General features: G+C 45.7%; 1 pseudogene and 1 gene segment (V, D, J or C); both read right to left on the reverse strand.

The window, feature by feature from the left end:
* Positions 1 to 8,126: 8,126 nt before the first annotated feature.
* Positions 8,127 to 8,667, reverse strand: LOC117797797. The segment is given in 2 exon segments: positions 8,127 to 8,509; positions 8,622 to 8,667. Coding segments are annotated over 2 exon segments (429 nt in total).
* Positions 8,668 to 12,816: 4,149 nt separating this feature from the next.
* LOC105235107 lies at positions 12,817 to 13,430 on the reverse strand (annotated as a pseudogene).
* Positions 13,431 to 15,705: the final 2,275 nt, after the last annotated feature.

A 15,705-nucleotide genomic window follows, 5' to 3' on the forward strand; every position in this document is an offset into this window, starting at 1 on the left:
ATAACATAGCCTCTCTAGCTTATAATACAATATTGTGTCCTTTAAAATATGTTGAGGAAATAGATCACATGTCATGTGGCGAGGGAGAGAGGAGCACTAGACATGAGGTAGGGAGTCTGTTTTGGGTGATGAGGTGAAAACAATAGTTGGTTTCATAACATATTAGTTTATTGATTTGACTCTTTTTTCAAAAAGTATCAAGCATATGCAGAATTATTTGGAAGTAGGAAAAATAGGGTCACTACTTGGCAATAGAAAGTGAGGGCCATCCGTGAGTACTTGTTACAAATCGACAAAAGGAGTGGATGGGGCACCAATGGGGAAGTGGAGTCACTGGTGGAGAATGAGTGGAGTTAGAGGAACTGGAGAAACCACATTAATAAGGAGCAGCTGGAAGAGAATCAAACCTACCGGAGAAGGTGAGGGAGCCCCACTGCCATCTGTCACTCTAATTGTTTATGTATTATCACAATTGACTTCTTTCTACTTCTGCTTTGATGTCAAGGCAACAAGGCAGGAGGCAGAGGGGGAGAAATAGCACCTCCTCCTATTCGAGTGAGGATGGGCAGGAGAATATTGGTGAACATGAAAGAAACTGTACATTTCTGTCCCTCTCCCTGCTGCTTTCTTTATTCCCTTAGACTCCGCTGTCCCTCCTCACTGACCTAACATCATGGGTCATCATCATCATCACCATCATTACTGTAATCCGTTATTTATAACTCCACCAGGGTTAGTCCCAGTCAGCTCAGGAAACAACCCACACATCCAATCTGCCATGTTGCTTCCTCTCCACTTGACCCCCCAGCTGCCTGTGGCTGCAGGTGCACATGGTCATGCTGACTGCTCCCCTGTAAGTGTGACACCCCCTCTGAGGTGTCCCTAGTGGAAACACTCTGTGGTACTTCCTTTCTCATATCCCTCTCTGTAATGCAAGTTTATGTCTTTCCTTTCTGGTATATATGGCCAAGTTTCCCACAGTTTGCTTGAAGTTAGAAAGTATCTTCCATCCATACTCCAAATAGGGAAATAGAAGCTAGAAGATAGGACTCGGCTGGACCCAAGCTTACTCGTTTCGCAAAAGTCTTTCCTGGCACTTCAATATCTCCTGCAGCTCCGCCAAACTCCTCCTAGCCAGGTCCTCAGGAACTTGGGGCTCTAAGCTGTGGGCCAGCGAGCACATTCTGTGGGGGCTGAGGCTGGCGAGGCGGCAGGCAGTCAGCTTCCTCGGCAGCACCCGCTGCCAGCGCCGGATATGCTGCCGGTGTGGACTCCAAGATAGGAGCGGGAGTCGCCATTTTCCCGGAAGAACAGGTCTTCTTTGAGCCAAATCAAGGTTTATTGAAATACCGGAAACAAACACAGATGGCGGAGGAGTGGGTGACCCCTTTATTCAGGCCGTCCTGAGTCGAGCTGGATAGGTACCAGACCAGTCTGAACATCCATGGAATCAGCCTGAGACACAGGAAGATATATCTGGATCTCTACAAATGAACATCTCCAGTGCTGAGTATGGAGGTATGAGGCAGGGAGCCATGAAACCACTCACAGATATCGGAAGATAAATGGAAGGGGCAGGTAGCTGCTGTGTTAGGCCGCTGGGAAGTGGTATCCACTTGCATAGGGGAGTGGGTGGACTCGTGGACGGCACCCGTGAGACAGGAGACTGACACCGTGAGCCGGTAGCATGCGCCACCATACATCTCATGGAACTCGGGAATCCCGGTGCGTTCATTGGATCCAGACTGAGACTGGGAGCTCCGGGAGTGCATGGGGCGTTTGGCGGCTGGCAGCTGGAAGCGTTAGAAACACAAAGGACAGAGACACGCTGGCCCTGGAAGTGAGGTCTGGGATGCCGGGTGTGGGGCGCACATCCCGGGATGCTGCAGGGTTGAGCAGCACCACCAGAAACAGTGTTAAAGTGGCAGAACATCAGTGGAGAGTGGTCTGCGACTCCTGTTCTGTGACAGAGGCTGAGATTCAGCCGCTGCTGCTCTGACTCTCAGAAGAGGCACAGCAGACCACCAGGGAAAGCCGCCAGAGAACAAAAGACTTGAAATACCAGCTCAAAGCGTGCCCATCCCCATCCACCATTGCAGGGGACACAGAGACTCTACCCAAACAGAGTTGCCTCTGCAGGCCCCTCCCCCAGAAGGCAGGCTGAAAAATCAAGAAGTCCACAACCCGGGGTGCCCGGGTGGTGCAGTCATTGAGCACCTGTCTTCAGCTTAGGGCGTGATCATGGTGTTCCTGAAAGGAGTTCCTCATCGGGCTCCTTCACTGGGAGACTGCTGCTTCCTCACGCACTCCCCTGCTTGTGTTCCCTCTCTCGCTGGTTGGCTCTCTACAACATAAATAAATAAATAAATAAAATCTTTAAAGTAGAAGTCCACATCCCTAAGATCCCTACAAAACAAGGGCACACAGCCTGGGTCCCAATAAATAATTTGGGCTCTGGACAGCCCCGCAACCTCTCCTCATCAGAATGACAAGAATGAGAAGCCCCCCACTGCAGCAAAGAAAAGACAGTGAGTCTGTGGCCTCTGCCACAGAAATAATGGATATGGATGTAACCAAATTATCAGAAATGGAATTCAGAGTAACAATGGTCGAAATGCTGAGTAGACTTGAAAAAAGTATTATCAAAAATGTTACTGAGAATATAGAATCCCTATGGATGAAAATGAGAGCGAATCTGACAGAAATTAAAAATTCTATGAGCCAAGCAGGCAAAACTAGAGGCTCTGATGGCCAAGGTCACCGAAGCAGAGGAACGGACTAGTGAATTGGAGAATGTGTTGATAGAGGAAAAAACGAAAATAGAAGCTGGACTTATAAATATACACGCCCAAGAATGTAGGTTACGGGAGATTACTGACTCAATGAAATGATCCAATGTCAGAATCATCAGCATCCCCGAGGGGGTGGAGAAAAACAGAGGTCTAGAAGAGATATTTGAACATATTGTAGCTAAAAACTTCCCCAATCTAGCGAGGGAAACAAACAGACGTGTCGAAGAGGCAGAGAGGTCCCCTCCCAATCTAAACCATGACAAACCTGTGCCTCGTCCTGTCATAGTGCATTTCGCAAGTATTAGATCCAAGGATACAGTATTGAAAGCGGCCAGGGCAAAGAAATTTCTCACGAACGAAAGGAAAGGTATCAGAATTACGATATACCTGTCTACACAGACCTGGAAGGAGAGAAAGGTTTGGGGGGGCATTTTTATAGATCTTTCAGAGAAAAACATGCGGCCAAGGATCCTTTATCTAGAAAGGCTGTCATTCAGAATTAATGGAGAATAAAGATGTTCCAGAATCGCCAGTCATTAACCAACTTCGTAACCATGAAACCAACACTACAGGAGATATTAAGGGGGGTTCTATAAAGGTAAAAACACCCCAAGAGTGATACAGAACAGAAAGCCACAAGCGATACAAACAAAGACTTTCCTGGCAACATGGCATTATTAAAATTCTATCTCTCAGTTCTCAGTGACAATGTGAATGGTTTAAACACTCCCATAAAATGCCACTGGGTTCCAGATTGGATAAAAAGACATGACCCATCCATTTGCTGTCAACAAGAGACTCATTTTGAACCAAAAGATTCATTCAAACTGAGAGTAAAGGGATGGAGTACCATCTTTCATGCAAATGGACCTCAAAGAAAGCTGGGGTAGCAATTCTCATATCAGATAGATTGGATTTTAAACTAAAGTCTATAGTTAGAGACACAGAAGGGCACTATATTATTCTTAAAGGAAGTATTCAACAAGTGGATATGTCAATTATAAATATATATGCCCCCAACAAGGGAGCAGCAAGATACACAAGCCAACTCTTAACCAGAATAAAGAGACATATAGATAAAAATATAATAGTAGGGGACCTCAACACCCCACTATCAGAAATAGAACACCCTGGAAAAACCTAAGCAAAGAATCAAAGGCTTTGAATGCCATACTCGACAAGTTGGACCTCATAGATATATATAGAACACTACACCCAGAACCAAAGAATAGTCATTCTATTCTAATGCCCATGGAGCATTCTCAAGAATAGATCATGTTCTGGGACACAAAACAGTCTCAACCGATACCAAAAGATTGAAATTATCCCATGCATATTCTCAGATCACAACGCTCTGAAATTGGAACTCAACGACAAGGAAAAACCTGGAAGAAACTCAAACACTTGGAGACTAAGAACCATCCTGCTCAAGAATGACTCGATAAACCAGGACATCAATAATCAATTTAAACAATTTTTGGAAACCAACGAGAATGAAAACACAACACCCAAAACCTATGGGATACTGCAAAGGAAGTCCTAAGGGGGAAATACATAGCCATCCAAGCCTCACTCAAAAGAATAAAAAACTCTAAAATGCAGTTTTTGTATTCCCACCTCAAGAAGCTGGAACAGCAACAGAGGGACAGGCCTAATCCACTCACGAGGACGCAGTTGACCAAAATTAGAGCAGAAAACAATGAATTAGAAACCAGAAGTACAGTAGAGCAGATCAACGGGACTAGAAGTTGGTTCTTTGAGAGAATCAATAAAATTCACAGACTGCTGGCAAGACTTATCCAAAAGAAAAGAGAAAGGACCGATATTAAAAATTATGAATGAAATAGGAGAGGTCACGACCACCACCACTAAAAATGGAAGGATTATTAGAAATTTTTTTATCAACAGCTATATGCCAATAAACTAAGCAATCTGGAAGAGATGGAGGCCTTCCTGGAAACCTATAAACTACCAAGACTGAAACACAAAGAAATTGATTTCTTCAACAGGCCAATTAATTATGAAGAGATTGAGTCAGTGATAAACAACTTTCCAAATAACAAAACTCCAGGACTGGATGGTTTTCCTGGGGAATTCTACCAAACATTCAAAGAAGAAACAATACCTATTCTCCTAAAGCTATTTAAAAAAAAAAAGTAAAGCTACCAAACACATTCTATGAGTCCAATATTACCTTGATCCCCAAACCAGGCAAAGACCCCCTCAAAAAGGAGAATTAAAGACCGATTTCCCTAATGAATAGGGACGCCAAAATCCTCAACAAGATCCTTGCTAATAGAATCCAACAGAACGTTAAAGGGATCATCCATCATGACCAAGTGGAATTCATACCTGGGATGCAAGCTTGGTTCAATATACACAAATCGCTCAGCGTGATACATCATGTCAACAAGAAAAGACTCAGGAACCATATGATCCTATCAACTGATGCAGAAAAAGCATTTGACAAAATACAGCATCCTTTCCTGATTAAAACCCTTCAGAGTGTAGGAATAGAGGGTACATTTCTCAATCTCATAAAAGCCATCTCTGAAAAGCCTACTGCAAATATTATTCTCAATGGGGAAAAGCTGGGAGCCTTCCCCTTACAATCAGGAACACGACAAGGATGCCCACTCTTGCCACTATTACTCAACATAGTATTAGAAGTCCTTGTCACAGCAATCAGACGACAAAAAGGGATCAAAGGTATCCAAATCAGCAAAGAAGAAGTGAAAATGTCTCTCTTTGCAGATGACATGATACTCTATATGGAACCCAAAAGAATCCACTCCCAAACTATTAGAAGTTATAGAACAATTCAGTAATGTGGCAGGATACAAAATCAATGCCTAAAAATCAGTTTCATTTCTATACACGAATAACGAGACTGAAGAGAGAAATTAGCGAAGCCAACCCATTCATAATAGCACCAAAAACCATACGTTACTGTGGAATTAACTTAACCAGAGAGGTAAAGGACCTGTATTCTAGAAACTATAATTCACTCTTGAAAGACATTGAGGAAGACATAAAAAGATGGAAAAATATTCCATGCTCATGGATTGGAAGAATTAACATAGTTAAAATGTCCATGCTACCCAGAGCAATCTACAATTTCAATGTGATCCTGATCAAAATACCGAGGACATTTTTCAAAGAACTGGAACAAATAGTCCTTAAATTTGTGTGGAAACAGAAAAGGCCCCAAATTTCCAAGGAACTGTTGGAAAGGAAAAACAAACCTGGGGGCATCACAATGCCAGATTTCGAGCTACACTACAAATCTGTGATCACAAAGGCAGCATGGTACTGGCACAAAAACAGACACATGGACCAATGGAACAGAATAGAGAACCCAGAAATGGACCCTCGGCTCTTTGGGCAACTAATCTTTGATAAAGCAGGAAAAAAACTCCGGTGGAAAAAAAGACAGTCTCTTCAATAAATGGTGCTGGGAAAATTGGACAGCTACATGCAAAAGAATGAAACTAGACCACTCTCTCACACCATACACAAAGATAAACTCCAAATGGATGAAAGACCTCGATGTGAGACAGGAATCTATCGAAATTCTAGAAGAGAACATAGGCAACAACCTCTATGACATCAGCCAACGCAACCTTTTTCTTGACACATCTCCAAAGGCAAGAGAAACAGAAGATAAAATGCACTTGTGGGACTTCATGAAGATAAAACACTTCTGTACAGCCAAGGAAACAGTAAAAAAACTAAGAGGCAGCCCATGGAATGGGAGAATATATTTGCATAGGACACTAAAGATAAAGGACAGGAATCCAAGATCTACAAAGTACTTCTCAAACTCAATACATGCGAAACAAATAAACAAATCAAAAATGAGCAGAAGATATGAACAGACACTTTCCCAATGAAGACATACAAATGGCTAACAGACACATGAAAAAATGTTCAAAATCATTAGCCATCAGGAAAATTCAAATCAAAATCACACTGAGATACCACCTTACGCCAGTTAGAATGGCAAAAATAGACAAGGCAAGAAACAACAGTTGTTGGAGAAGAAGTGGAGAAAGGGGATCCCTCGTACATTGTTGGTGGAAATGCCATATGGTATAGCCACTCTGGAAAACAGTGTGGAGGTCCCTTAAAAAGTTAAAAATTGAGCTACCCTATGATCCAGAAATTGAACTGCTGAGCATTTACCCCAAAGATACAGGCGTAGTGAAGAGAAGGGCCATATGCACCCCAAAGTTCATAGCAGCATTGTCCACAATAGCTAAATTGTGGAAGGAGCAGAGATGACCTTCAAAAGATGACTGGATTAAGAAGGTGTGGTGCATATATACAATGGAATATTACTCAGCCATCAAAAAGAATGATTTCACAACATTTGCAGCAACATGGACTGGACTGGAGAAATTAATGCTACGTGAAATAAGTCAAGCAGAGAAATACAATTATCATATGGTTTCACTCATTTGTGGAACATAAGTAAGAAGATTGGTAGGAGAAGTAAGTGAAGAAGAAAGGGGTCGTTACAGAGGGGGAATTAACCATGAGAGACTATAGACTCTGGGAAACAAACTGTGGGCTTCAGAGGGGAGGGCCGTGGGTGAATGGAATAGGCCAGTGATGGGTATTAAGGAGGCCACGTATTGCATGGTGCACTGGGTGTTATACTCAAGTAATGAATTATGGACTTCACATCAAAAACTAGGGATGTACTCTATTGTGACCAACATAATATAATAAAGAAATATTATTAAATAAAAAAAGGAAGCATCCAGAAAATCAGGAAGACCTCCTCACAAGGGTGACATGTACATACATGAGGTTATCCACATATTTTCAGGTGGTGTCGCTGACGTCCCCACAGCAGTCCACACGCTGCTCATGCCAGTAAGTTGAACACTTACAACTGTGCCTGTTCTGTGGTTCAGTCCCTATGAGATGTGAACAGTAGGGAGCTGACTGCAGACAGGAGGCAACTGGGGGCCACAGAGCACTGAGTGCAGGGAGACACTGGCCTGACTTCTGTCGGGTGTTGGTTTTAAGGCAGGTGATGGAAATACTGTTAGTGTGATCATGGGGGTGATGGCCAAACCCCCTACATACACGTAAAGTCACTGCATATTTGTTATTATTTTTAATTTGCCCCGGACCCTGGGGCATGTGCAGGTGGGCACTAACCCTCACTTGGTTGTGCACCTGGGACACCTGTGCTGGCTCAGGTGACAACGTACTCTGTGTGTCAGTCCTCCCTCCTCCAGGTCAGGTCCTCCCACAAGGACTCCCTCCTACAGAAGCCTCCAAAGAAGCTTCTTCATAAATGAGACTCAGAGACAAGACCTGTTATTGGGAGGGTTTTGTCTCACTTCCTCCTGATCTGAGACACTGTGGGTAATGGTAGCTGCTCCCACTGCCATAAGCTGTACCACAGTAATAGTGAGCCTCGTCCTCAGCCTGCAGCCTGGAGATTAGAAGAAGCCCTGCATTGGCTGAGGCATCTTTGGAGCCAGAGAAGCGGCTGTGGACCCCAGAACCTTGGTGCTGATCTGAGTCTGAGTAGAACCTCAGCAGATACCGGGGACGGCTCCCTGGCTGCTGCTGTAACCAGTATGTTTGGTAGCTGCCCACACTGAACCCAGTGCTGAAGGGGCAGGTGAGTCTGGCGGATGATCCCAGAGATGCAGAGAGGGAGGGCGGCTGGGTCAGCACAGGCCGAGACAGGGAACCTGCCAACACAGTGTGGTTAATGCGACAAGAAACAGGGAGAAATTTATCAAGACGCTGACTTCAGGAAGAGTGACTTTGAGAGCTGCCAGTTTCTCTGAGTTCTGTCCCTACATGTACAATAGGAGAGAAGCGCGAGGAGGACAGGACTCCAGGCCATGGTGACACAGACACTAGACCCCACAGAAGGCTGGGCTGCCCCAGGCCTCCTTTTCTCCTCCACGCTGTCACAAGAGGGGCTGTACATGCAAATGGCCTACACCCAGTGACTGCCCAGCCCCTCCCTGAGACCTGTTGCTAGAGCCCAGGGCACACCACACACTGAGGAGGATGGGGGCGGCTTCAGCCCTGGGGAGAGTCCTGGGAGGAAGCAACTGCTGAGACCACACACAGGTCCCTGTTCTGGGGATTCTGTCAGTGCTGAGAGGACACAGCTGCTGAGTCCTTATCAGGGAGCACAGACCCCAATCCCAGGGCAAGTTCCCTTCTGTGAAATTTCCTCAAGGAACCGCCAAGTAGGGACCACAGGGCAGTCTCACAGCACCCCTTGTTGGTCACGGGCACAGCGGTTGCTGTGTCCTAAAGCCCTGGGAGCCCAGCTGATTTGTGCAACTCACCACATCCCTGTGGATATACACATCTGTGGACCAAGTCTTAGTGCATGTTTTCCCTTCTGTCTGAAAGTACATCATCCCCAACAAACCTTAGGCAGCCCCAATGGCATGAGGCAAAGTAGTATGTAACATTAATTGATATGATAATCTTTGCATGTTTCCAGACACAAAGGGTAACTAACTTTTCTTAGGCTTCTCTAATCCCAAAGGACACAATCTACGTTCAGATGTAAAATATAAATGGAGATAAAGCACATATGATAACATGCACGGGTCACAGCTCTGGTGGCCTGTTGTTGAGCTGCTGTGTGTAGTTTTCAGGGAAGGTGCTGGAAGGCACCCCTCATGCTGCTGTGTTCTGCACTGTCTTGTAGAGGCTCCCTGCACAACTAATCCTCGGGGCTATGTCACACCTTTTTTTTTTTTTTGTGAAACCTAAAATCTGCTTCAGATTTCTTTTAGCACTACAAGCAGCTACGAATATAAATGTTCCATAAAAGCTAAGTGGTGTAAACAGAACTTTCCATAGTTGGGGAGACCCGTCCGTACTATGTTTCTGATCTTTGTGCTCATTAACAGTAATTTCTCACTCCAGGAGGAGCCCTGTTCCATGGGAGATGGAAATGTGTTCATAGATAATTACAGCACTTTCTAGACAAAGCTGGGTGACCCAGCTGTGCATCAGGACAGCTGTGTCACTGATGAGGGGACAGTGGAGCTGTTTTGCAGAAATCGTAAGGGCTGTTTCTGGAAAGGCATAGAGAGAGAATGTTGTAAGGACACACTCACTCAGGGGCCTAATGTTCCCAGAGTTCACTGCTGGTTCACAACTGATAAAAGTCTACATCCTTACAGTGAGACTAATGTTGGTGTTGCTGTATTACGAGTCTCCTGGAACTTCCCAAAAACCCCAGGGCACAGGCCCTGGCATTTGATGTCTGCATTGGTCATGAGACTAAAATACTTTTAACAAAAATGTGGCCACTGTTCATACTTCCCACTCTAGTTTTCATTTCCTTTTACAGTTAACCTGGGAATTCAGTATTTCTTGTGTCACTCTAATATACTTAGGATTCATTTTCCTTTTTATTAGTCTGGTTTTGTAGCTATTCTCAGTATGAGGACGGAAATAAATCCTTACACTTTAGAATGGACCTCCCTCTTCTTAGAACTTCTTTCTCCACTCCTACATCAAGGGGCTCCCAGAACAAGGCATCTCACCCCAATTGAGGCTGCATCGTGTTCATTTGGTAAAGGCCTCCATTGATCCACAGTAATAAAACAACAGAATTTTCTCAATTTTTTTTTCTGTAATATGAGGGCCTTATTTGACAATGAAGGTTGGATTCCTAGGTTCTATTCTCTAAAACACTGTGATGCGTATCAGCATCATTTCAACCAAAGACTCAGAGGAAAACCAGAGAGGGAAAAAAAATCTATGACACATGAGAATAAACCTTACTGGCCTCACCTTAGCTATGTCTGCAGCAACCCCATGTCCATATAAAGTCACATTCTGAAATACAAGATTTTTTAAGAACTTTCATCACATGAATTGATGAAGATACATTTCAACCCATAACAATTAACAACCATGGTTTATTCAGATTTTATTCAGATTGTCTTAGTTTTTACCTAACATCCCTTTGCTGTTCTAAGATCCACTTCAGAATTCTCTGTGGCATTTAGTTGTGATGGCTCCTTAAGCTTCTCTCACTGGGATGCTTTCTCATACTCTCCTTGTTTGGGTGACTTTATCCACATTACTGAGTGGGGATCATGCCCAACACCCTTCATGATAAGTGTTTGCACCTGTTACTTGAAATCTCTCTGCTGGAATGTGTCTCTCCTTCCTTGGTTTATTCATTTGTTCAAATAGTGAACAATATGGATCATGGAGAGCTATTTTAGGCTTTGAGTTATAACCTGATACTATTACATTTATTTGGTTGCTCAAATCTTTACAGTTTTGCTCATGGGAGCACTTTATGTTGGCTCATGAGCTCCTTCACACCCTGTTGTGTGTGTGTGTGTGTGTGTGTGTGTGTGTGTGTGTGTGTGTGCTGGGTGTGCTGATGTGCTTGTGTTTGACTGAAAGTATTCATCACTTTCTGACACTAGAAGGTGCTCCAATCTCATCCTGTGGAATTCCTGGTCTAGGGATTAAGATTTCTCCAAAGAAGGCCCCATGTCCTCTGGGAGAACATCATTAGATAGCGGTATTTGGGAGAGTGCACCTCATGGCTAGGGGGCATCTCTGCTTGTTCTCCTACTCAGCTGACAGAACGGGGACTTCTATATTAGCCAACTAACCCGGGAACATGCACAGAGTGGTGACTGTTTCCACAGGTGATTATCTGTCTCCATCAAATGACACACAATTCCAAGCTGCCAGCTCCAGCTCTAACCCATGACGAAACGCTTCACTCAAGCCTCCTTCCCTGGTTATTTCTGTGAACGTCCATTCTTAACGTGAGAAATCTGGCTCCACCACTGCCAATCCATTGACTTGATTGTTCAATTCCAGGATGCAGTGCAGCCCCGTGAACATAATCCACCCGTTCCCCACGGGACACAAGCTTACCTACTAGAGCACGGAGCTCACGCCCAGTCTCTTGTGACTTTACACTGATGGGATCTGCTCATTTTCACTGTCACTCAGCTCAGCAGTGTCCCTGAGCCCTGTGCTGAGCTGAGCTCACATGTCTGTGCTGTAGGTAAGTGGGTTTGTCACAGTCTGTGTCCCATACCAGGCTCCAAACCCCCCAAATGAGTTGTACCTGCATACTTTGGGTTCTCTCATGTGGCTGTACAGTGTTCAGTGACTCTGACAGTGTCATAGTGTCATTTCAGTGCTGTGACAGGGTCCTATAGACTCATTCTGTTGCTCAGAAACATTTTCCTTTGTTCACATGATCAACTCTGCTGTCTCTTTTATCCTGCCGGAAACTGCAGATGTTTGCACTCTCTCCAGAGTGTTCGCTGCTTCCCATATGTGATGTAACTTTAACCATACTATGTATTCTGTCCCTTTTGATGAATGTGCTGCCTATTGGCTGGCATCTCCGATCAGTTCCATGTTTGGGTGATTAGAAATAAACCTGGGGTAAATCTCTGTGGACAGAATTTTGGTTGCTTTCAGTTTTTAGTGATGAGCAATGAAACTGTTATAAACATTCACATGCAGGTTTTTCTATGGACAAAAGTTTGGGGATTTTTTATATATTTTTACAATTTTAAGTGAGCATCTATTTCTCAAAAAATCAGGAAATACGACAAAACTAGGTAGCAGCACTGTTTATAATCAAGTACATAATAATTTCCGATGCTACAGGACTGAGTTATTCTTCAAGCACCACATGGGGAGTGTTGAGGTCCAAAGATATGGTTAGAGATGAAATAAAATGTTTTATATATTCGAAGAGCAGAAGGGAAAAAATAATATGGTCCAGCCTAAAAGTAAAATACCCCAGCTGAAGAAAGAAGAAATTACTGTTCACTTGGAGACTCTTTATTGAGGAATGGGCTGCTCTGAGTGACTCTGAGGACAGGAGTGACAGGATAGCCTTGCTCCCTATTGATGCCCCTGATGGACCAGGGCCCAGGGCGTCAGCAAAGGAATAAGGAGCATCACAGGCTAAGCTGAGCCGGAACTGCTGGCATGTGTCCCCCTCTACAGATGAGTGAGTGGGTTTTTGTCTCACTTCCCCTCATGACTGGATCACTGTGTGAGCACTGAGACTGCTGTCCCATGATGCACAGTAATAATCTGCCTCATCCTCAGCCTGGAGCCCAGTGATGGTCAGGGTGGCTGAGCTGCCAGGACTTGGAGCCAGAGAATCGATCCGGGATCCCCGACGGTCGGTTGTTACTACTATAGATGACGGTTCTGGGGGCAGTTCCTGGGAGCTGTTGGATCCAGCTCACATAACCACGTCCAATGTTGGAGCTGCTTCCAGTGCAGGAGATGGTGACCGTCTGCCCCAAGGCCCTAGACACGGAGGGTGGCTGAGTCAGCACAGACTGGGCCCAGGACCCTGCAAGGGAAAGAGACACAGAGAGAGTGATGCTGGGGTCTGCAGAGAAGAGGAGGACCTGGGACCCACATGTCTTCCCAGAGTCCCTTTATTTGTTCCTGCATCCAGTCACCTGTGCAGTGAGCGAGGAGGGTGAGGAGGAGAGGGGACCAGGACATGGTGCAGGTCATCCCTGGTCCTGACTTCTGTGTCCCACAGCTGAGCAGAGCCTCCCCTCATCTCTCCCTTCCCCTCTTCATCCCCTGAGAGAGGGAGGTCCCGTCCATGCAAATGAGACCCCATTTGTCTGACCCCTCCCTGGCCCTGGGTCAGGTGCCTTTGCCTGAGGATGGCAGGGGGATGGACCACGGAGGCATTGTGTGGGGGCAGGGGGTGGGGAGGTCACAGCTGTGAGCCCTGAGCTGAGGGCACAAGTGTCAGGTCCCAGCTCTGATCACCACTGACTCCTCAGAAATAGCCCCAATCACACCCTGGTGGCCAGTACCAGACACTCCTTTGTGTGACAAGGTGACCAGAGCCCATCAGAGAGAGTGGCTACAACCTTGCAGCACTGTCCACTGTTTACTGCATGAGGAAGAGGCAGCTCTCCCCTTACATGTCCTCCCATCACCTCAGTGCAGGCTTTATGCTCTGCTCAGAGTCCTCAGGTGAGTCTTCCCGTGGCGAACTTGGCTGTTCAGGGGTCAGGACTGAGGTGGCGTCTCTACACAAACTCCTTTTAGATCAGAACCAAGTCCAGAGCAGTGATGGTTCCTCATGGAAAAACGGCCCTTCTGTGAAGGACACTGTGTACTTTCTTCTTATGTGACTCCCTCCTGGTTTGCAGATCTGCCCTTGCTCTGAGGTTCCCACAGCTCTGAGGATACAGGGATGCTTCTCTGCAGGTCGTGGGTAGAAGCCCTCGTGGGCCTTTCTAGACGGAAACACACTGTAAATCTTGGTCATCTGTCACTGTTTCCACCTGCTTGAAACAGCAGTTCTCCGCACCCTTGGGCAGTGATTCTCTCCGAGGATCTGTCCTCCCAGCACAAACACAAGTCTGCAGGAGCCCTTGCATGTGGGGCTGTGTGTGGCACTGACCTCAGAGCACAAAGGGCAACCCTGAGTGAAGTTCTAGGATAAAAGGAGTAACAACTGCAGACGCTCTGACCGGATCCAGTGACAGAGGTTATGTATTCGTCACCACTGAGCCCCATGCGTATTTAAAATGGATTTGTGTTATTTTATGTAGAGTTCTCCTCAATCAGATTGATTTAAGCTAAAGGATAACTTCCTATGAAGATGCAGGAGCAATCACGAGTATCCTTTTCCAAATGTGTACTTATTGCAGAGAGAATATTGGCAGTGATTAGCCGAAAATCATAGATGCAACAACAATGGGGAAGGGATGCTTTCTATTCTTCATTGAAAAGAGAAATCTGTAAACTTTTAAAAATCACTATTTGTTATCATTAATTTTGTATCCTGGGTCTGGAGCTGCAGCTAGGAAGCCAGATATGCTACCCAGTGAAACCCCATGAGGGGCTAGTTCCAATGAACCTAAGAGCCGTCTCAGTGATGGAATTCCCACACCCAGTGAGAGCTTCCAGGAAAGAGGAATTTGAGGTCAGACCACCCTCTGTTGTGCACACTGCTATGGTTCGTGTACCCTGTGTCCAGCATGTCTAGACAGAGCAAGTGCTCCTTCCACCACCCATGAGCAGAGCAAGGAATTGCTCTTATCCAAGGCCACCTGGACCCAGAAGATTCTGTTAAAGTTTCCACAGGTGAGTGGTGGAGACCTGGAGATAAAGGGGTTGTGTCCCTGATATCACAGTCCCTGTGGCCCTGGCCTGGGACAGACTTTCCAGCAGAAGTCTAGCCAACTGGAGGTGTCACCAGGGTGACTGAGGGAGTGACATCCAGTATCGAGGGCCTGGGAAGATGTGTCTCCTGTCACCATCACCAGGCTATTTCCCCAGAAACAATGTACTGACCAGCCTCAGGCACACACTAGAGCCCAGAGATCATCCAGAGCTGAGCTTCCCCCAGAGACAGAGATTCCCTCCATGACTCCTGAGCACCAGCCTCGTCCCAGGAGAGTAGGTGTTCAGGGAGTGTCATGGCTTTCCTGCTGACAGGAACCTTGTTACCTTCAGTATCACTGGTGGTACTTGCTGATAGGAATTCTGCCTCTTGGAGAATGTAATGCTGAGGATTGCTGGGTGAGCCCAGGTTGACCCTGACTTCTGGAGGGAGAGAGAGGCCTGGAAACTGTGGACTCAAGGACACTATGAGACAGGAGAAAGGAGAGAGGGGTCACACACACACACACACACACACACACACACACACACCCAGAATGAGAATATTCTCCATGTACTATCTCTATAACTTTCCTTCAGTGGCCAAGCATGAGGGCAAGTATCCCTCTATCCCTCTTATGTTTTCCCACCCCCTGAGGTTTGATCTCCATGCAAAACCATCCCCAGAGCAAGCTCCCTGTAAGAATTTCCTAGGTGTTGGATCTTGGAGCTAAAGAAGGCCAGTGTCTGGAAGGTCACATCC

The sequence above is a fragment of the Ailuropoda melanoleuca genome, unplaced genomic scaffold (assembly GCF_002007445.2).
Source record: "Ailuropoda melanoleuca isolate Jingjing unplaced genomic scaffold, ASM200744v2 unplaced-scaffold1412, whole genome shotgun sequence".
Lineage (NCBI taxonomy): Eukaryota > Metazoa > Chordata > Mammalia > Carnivora > Ursidae > Ailuropoda > Ailuropoda melanoleuca.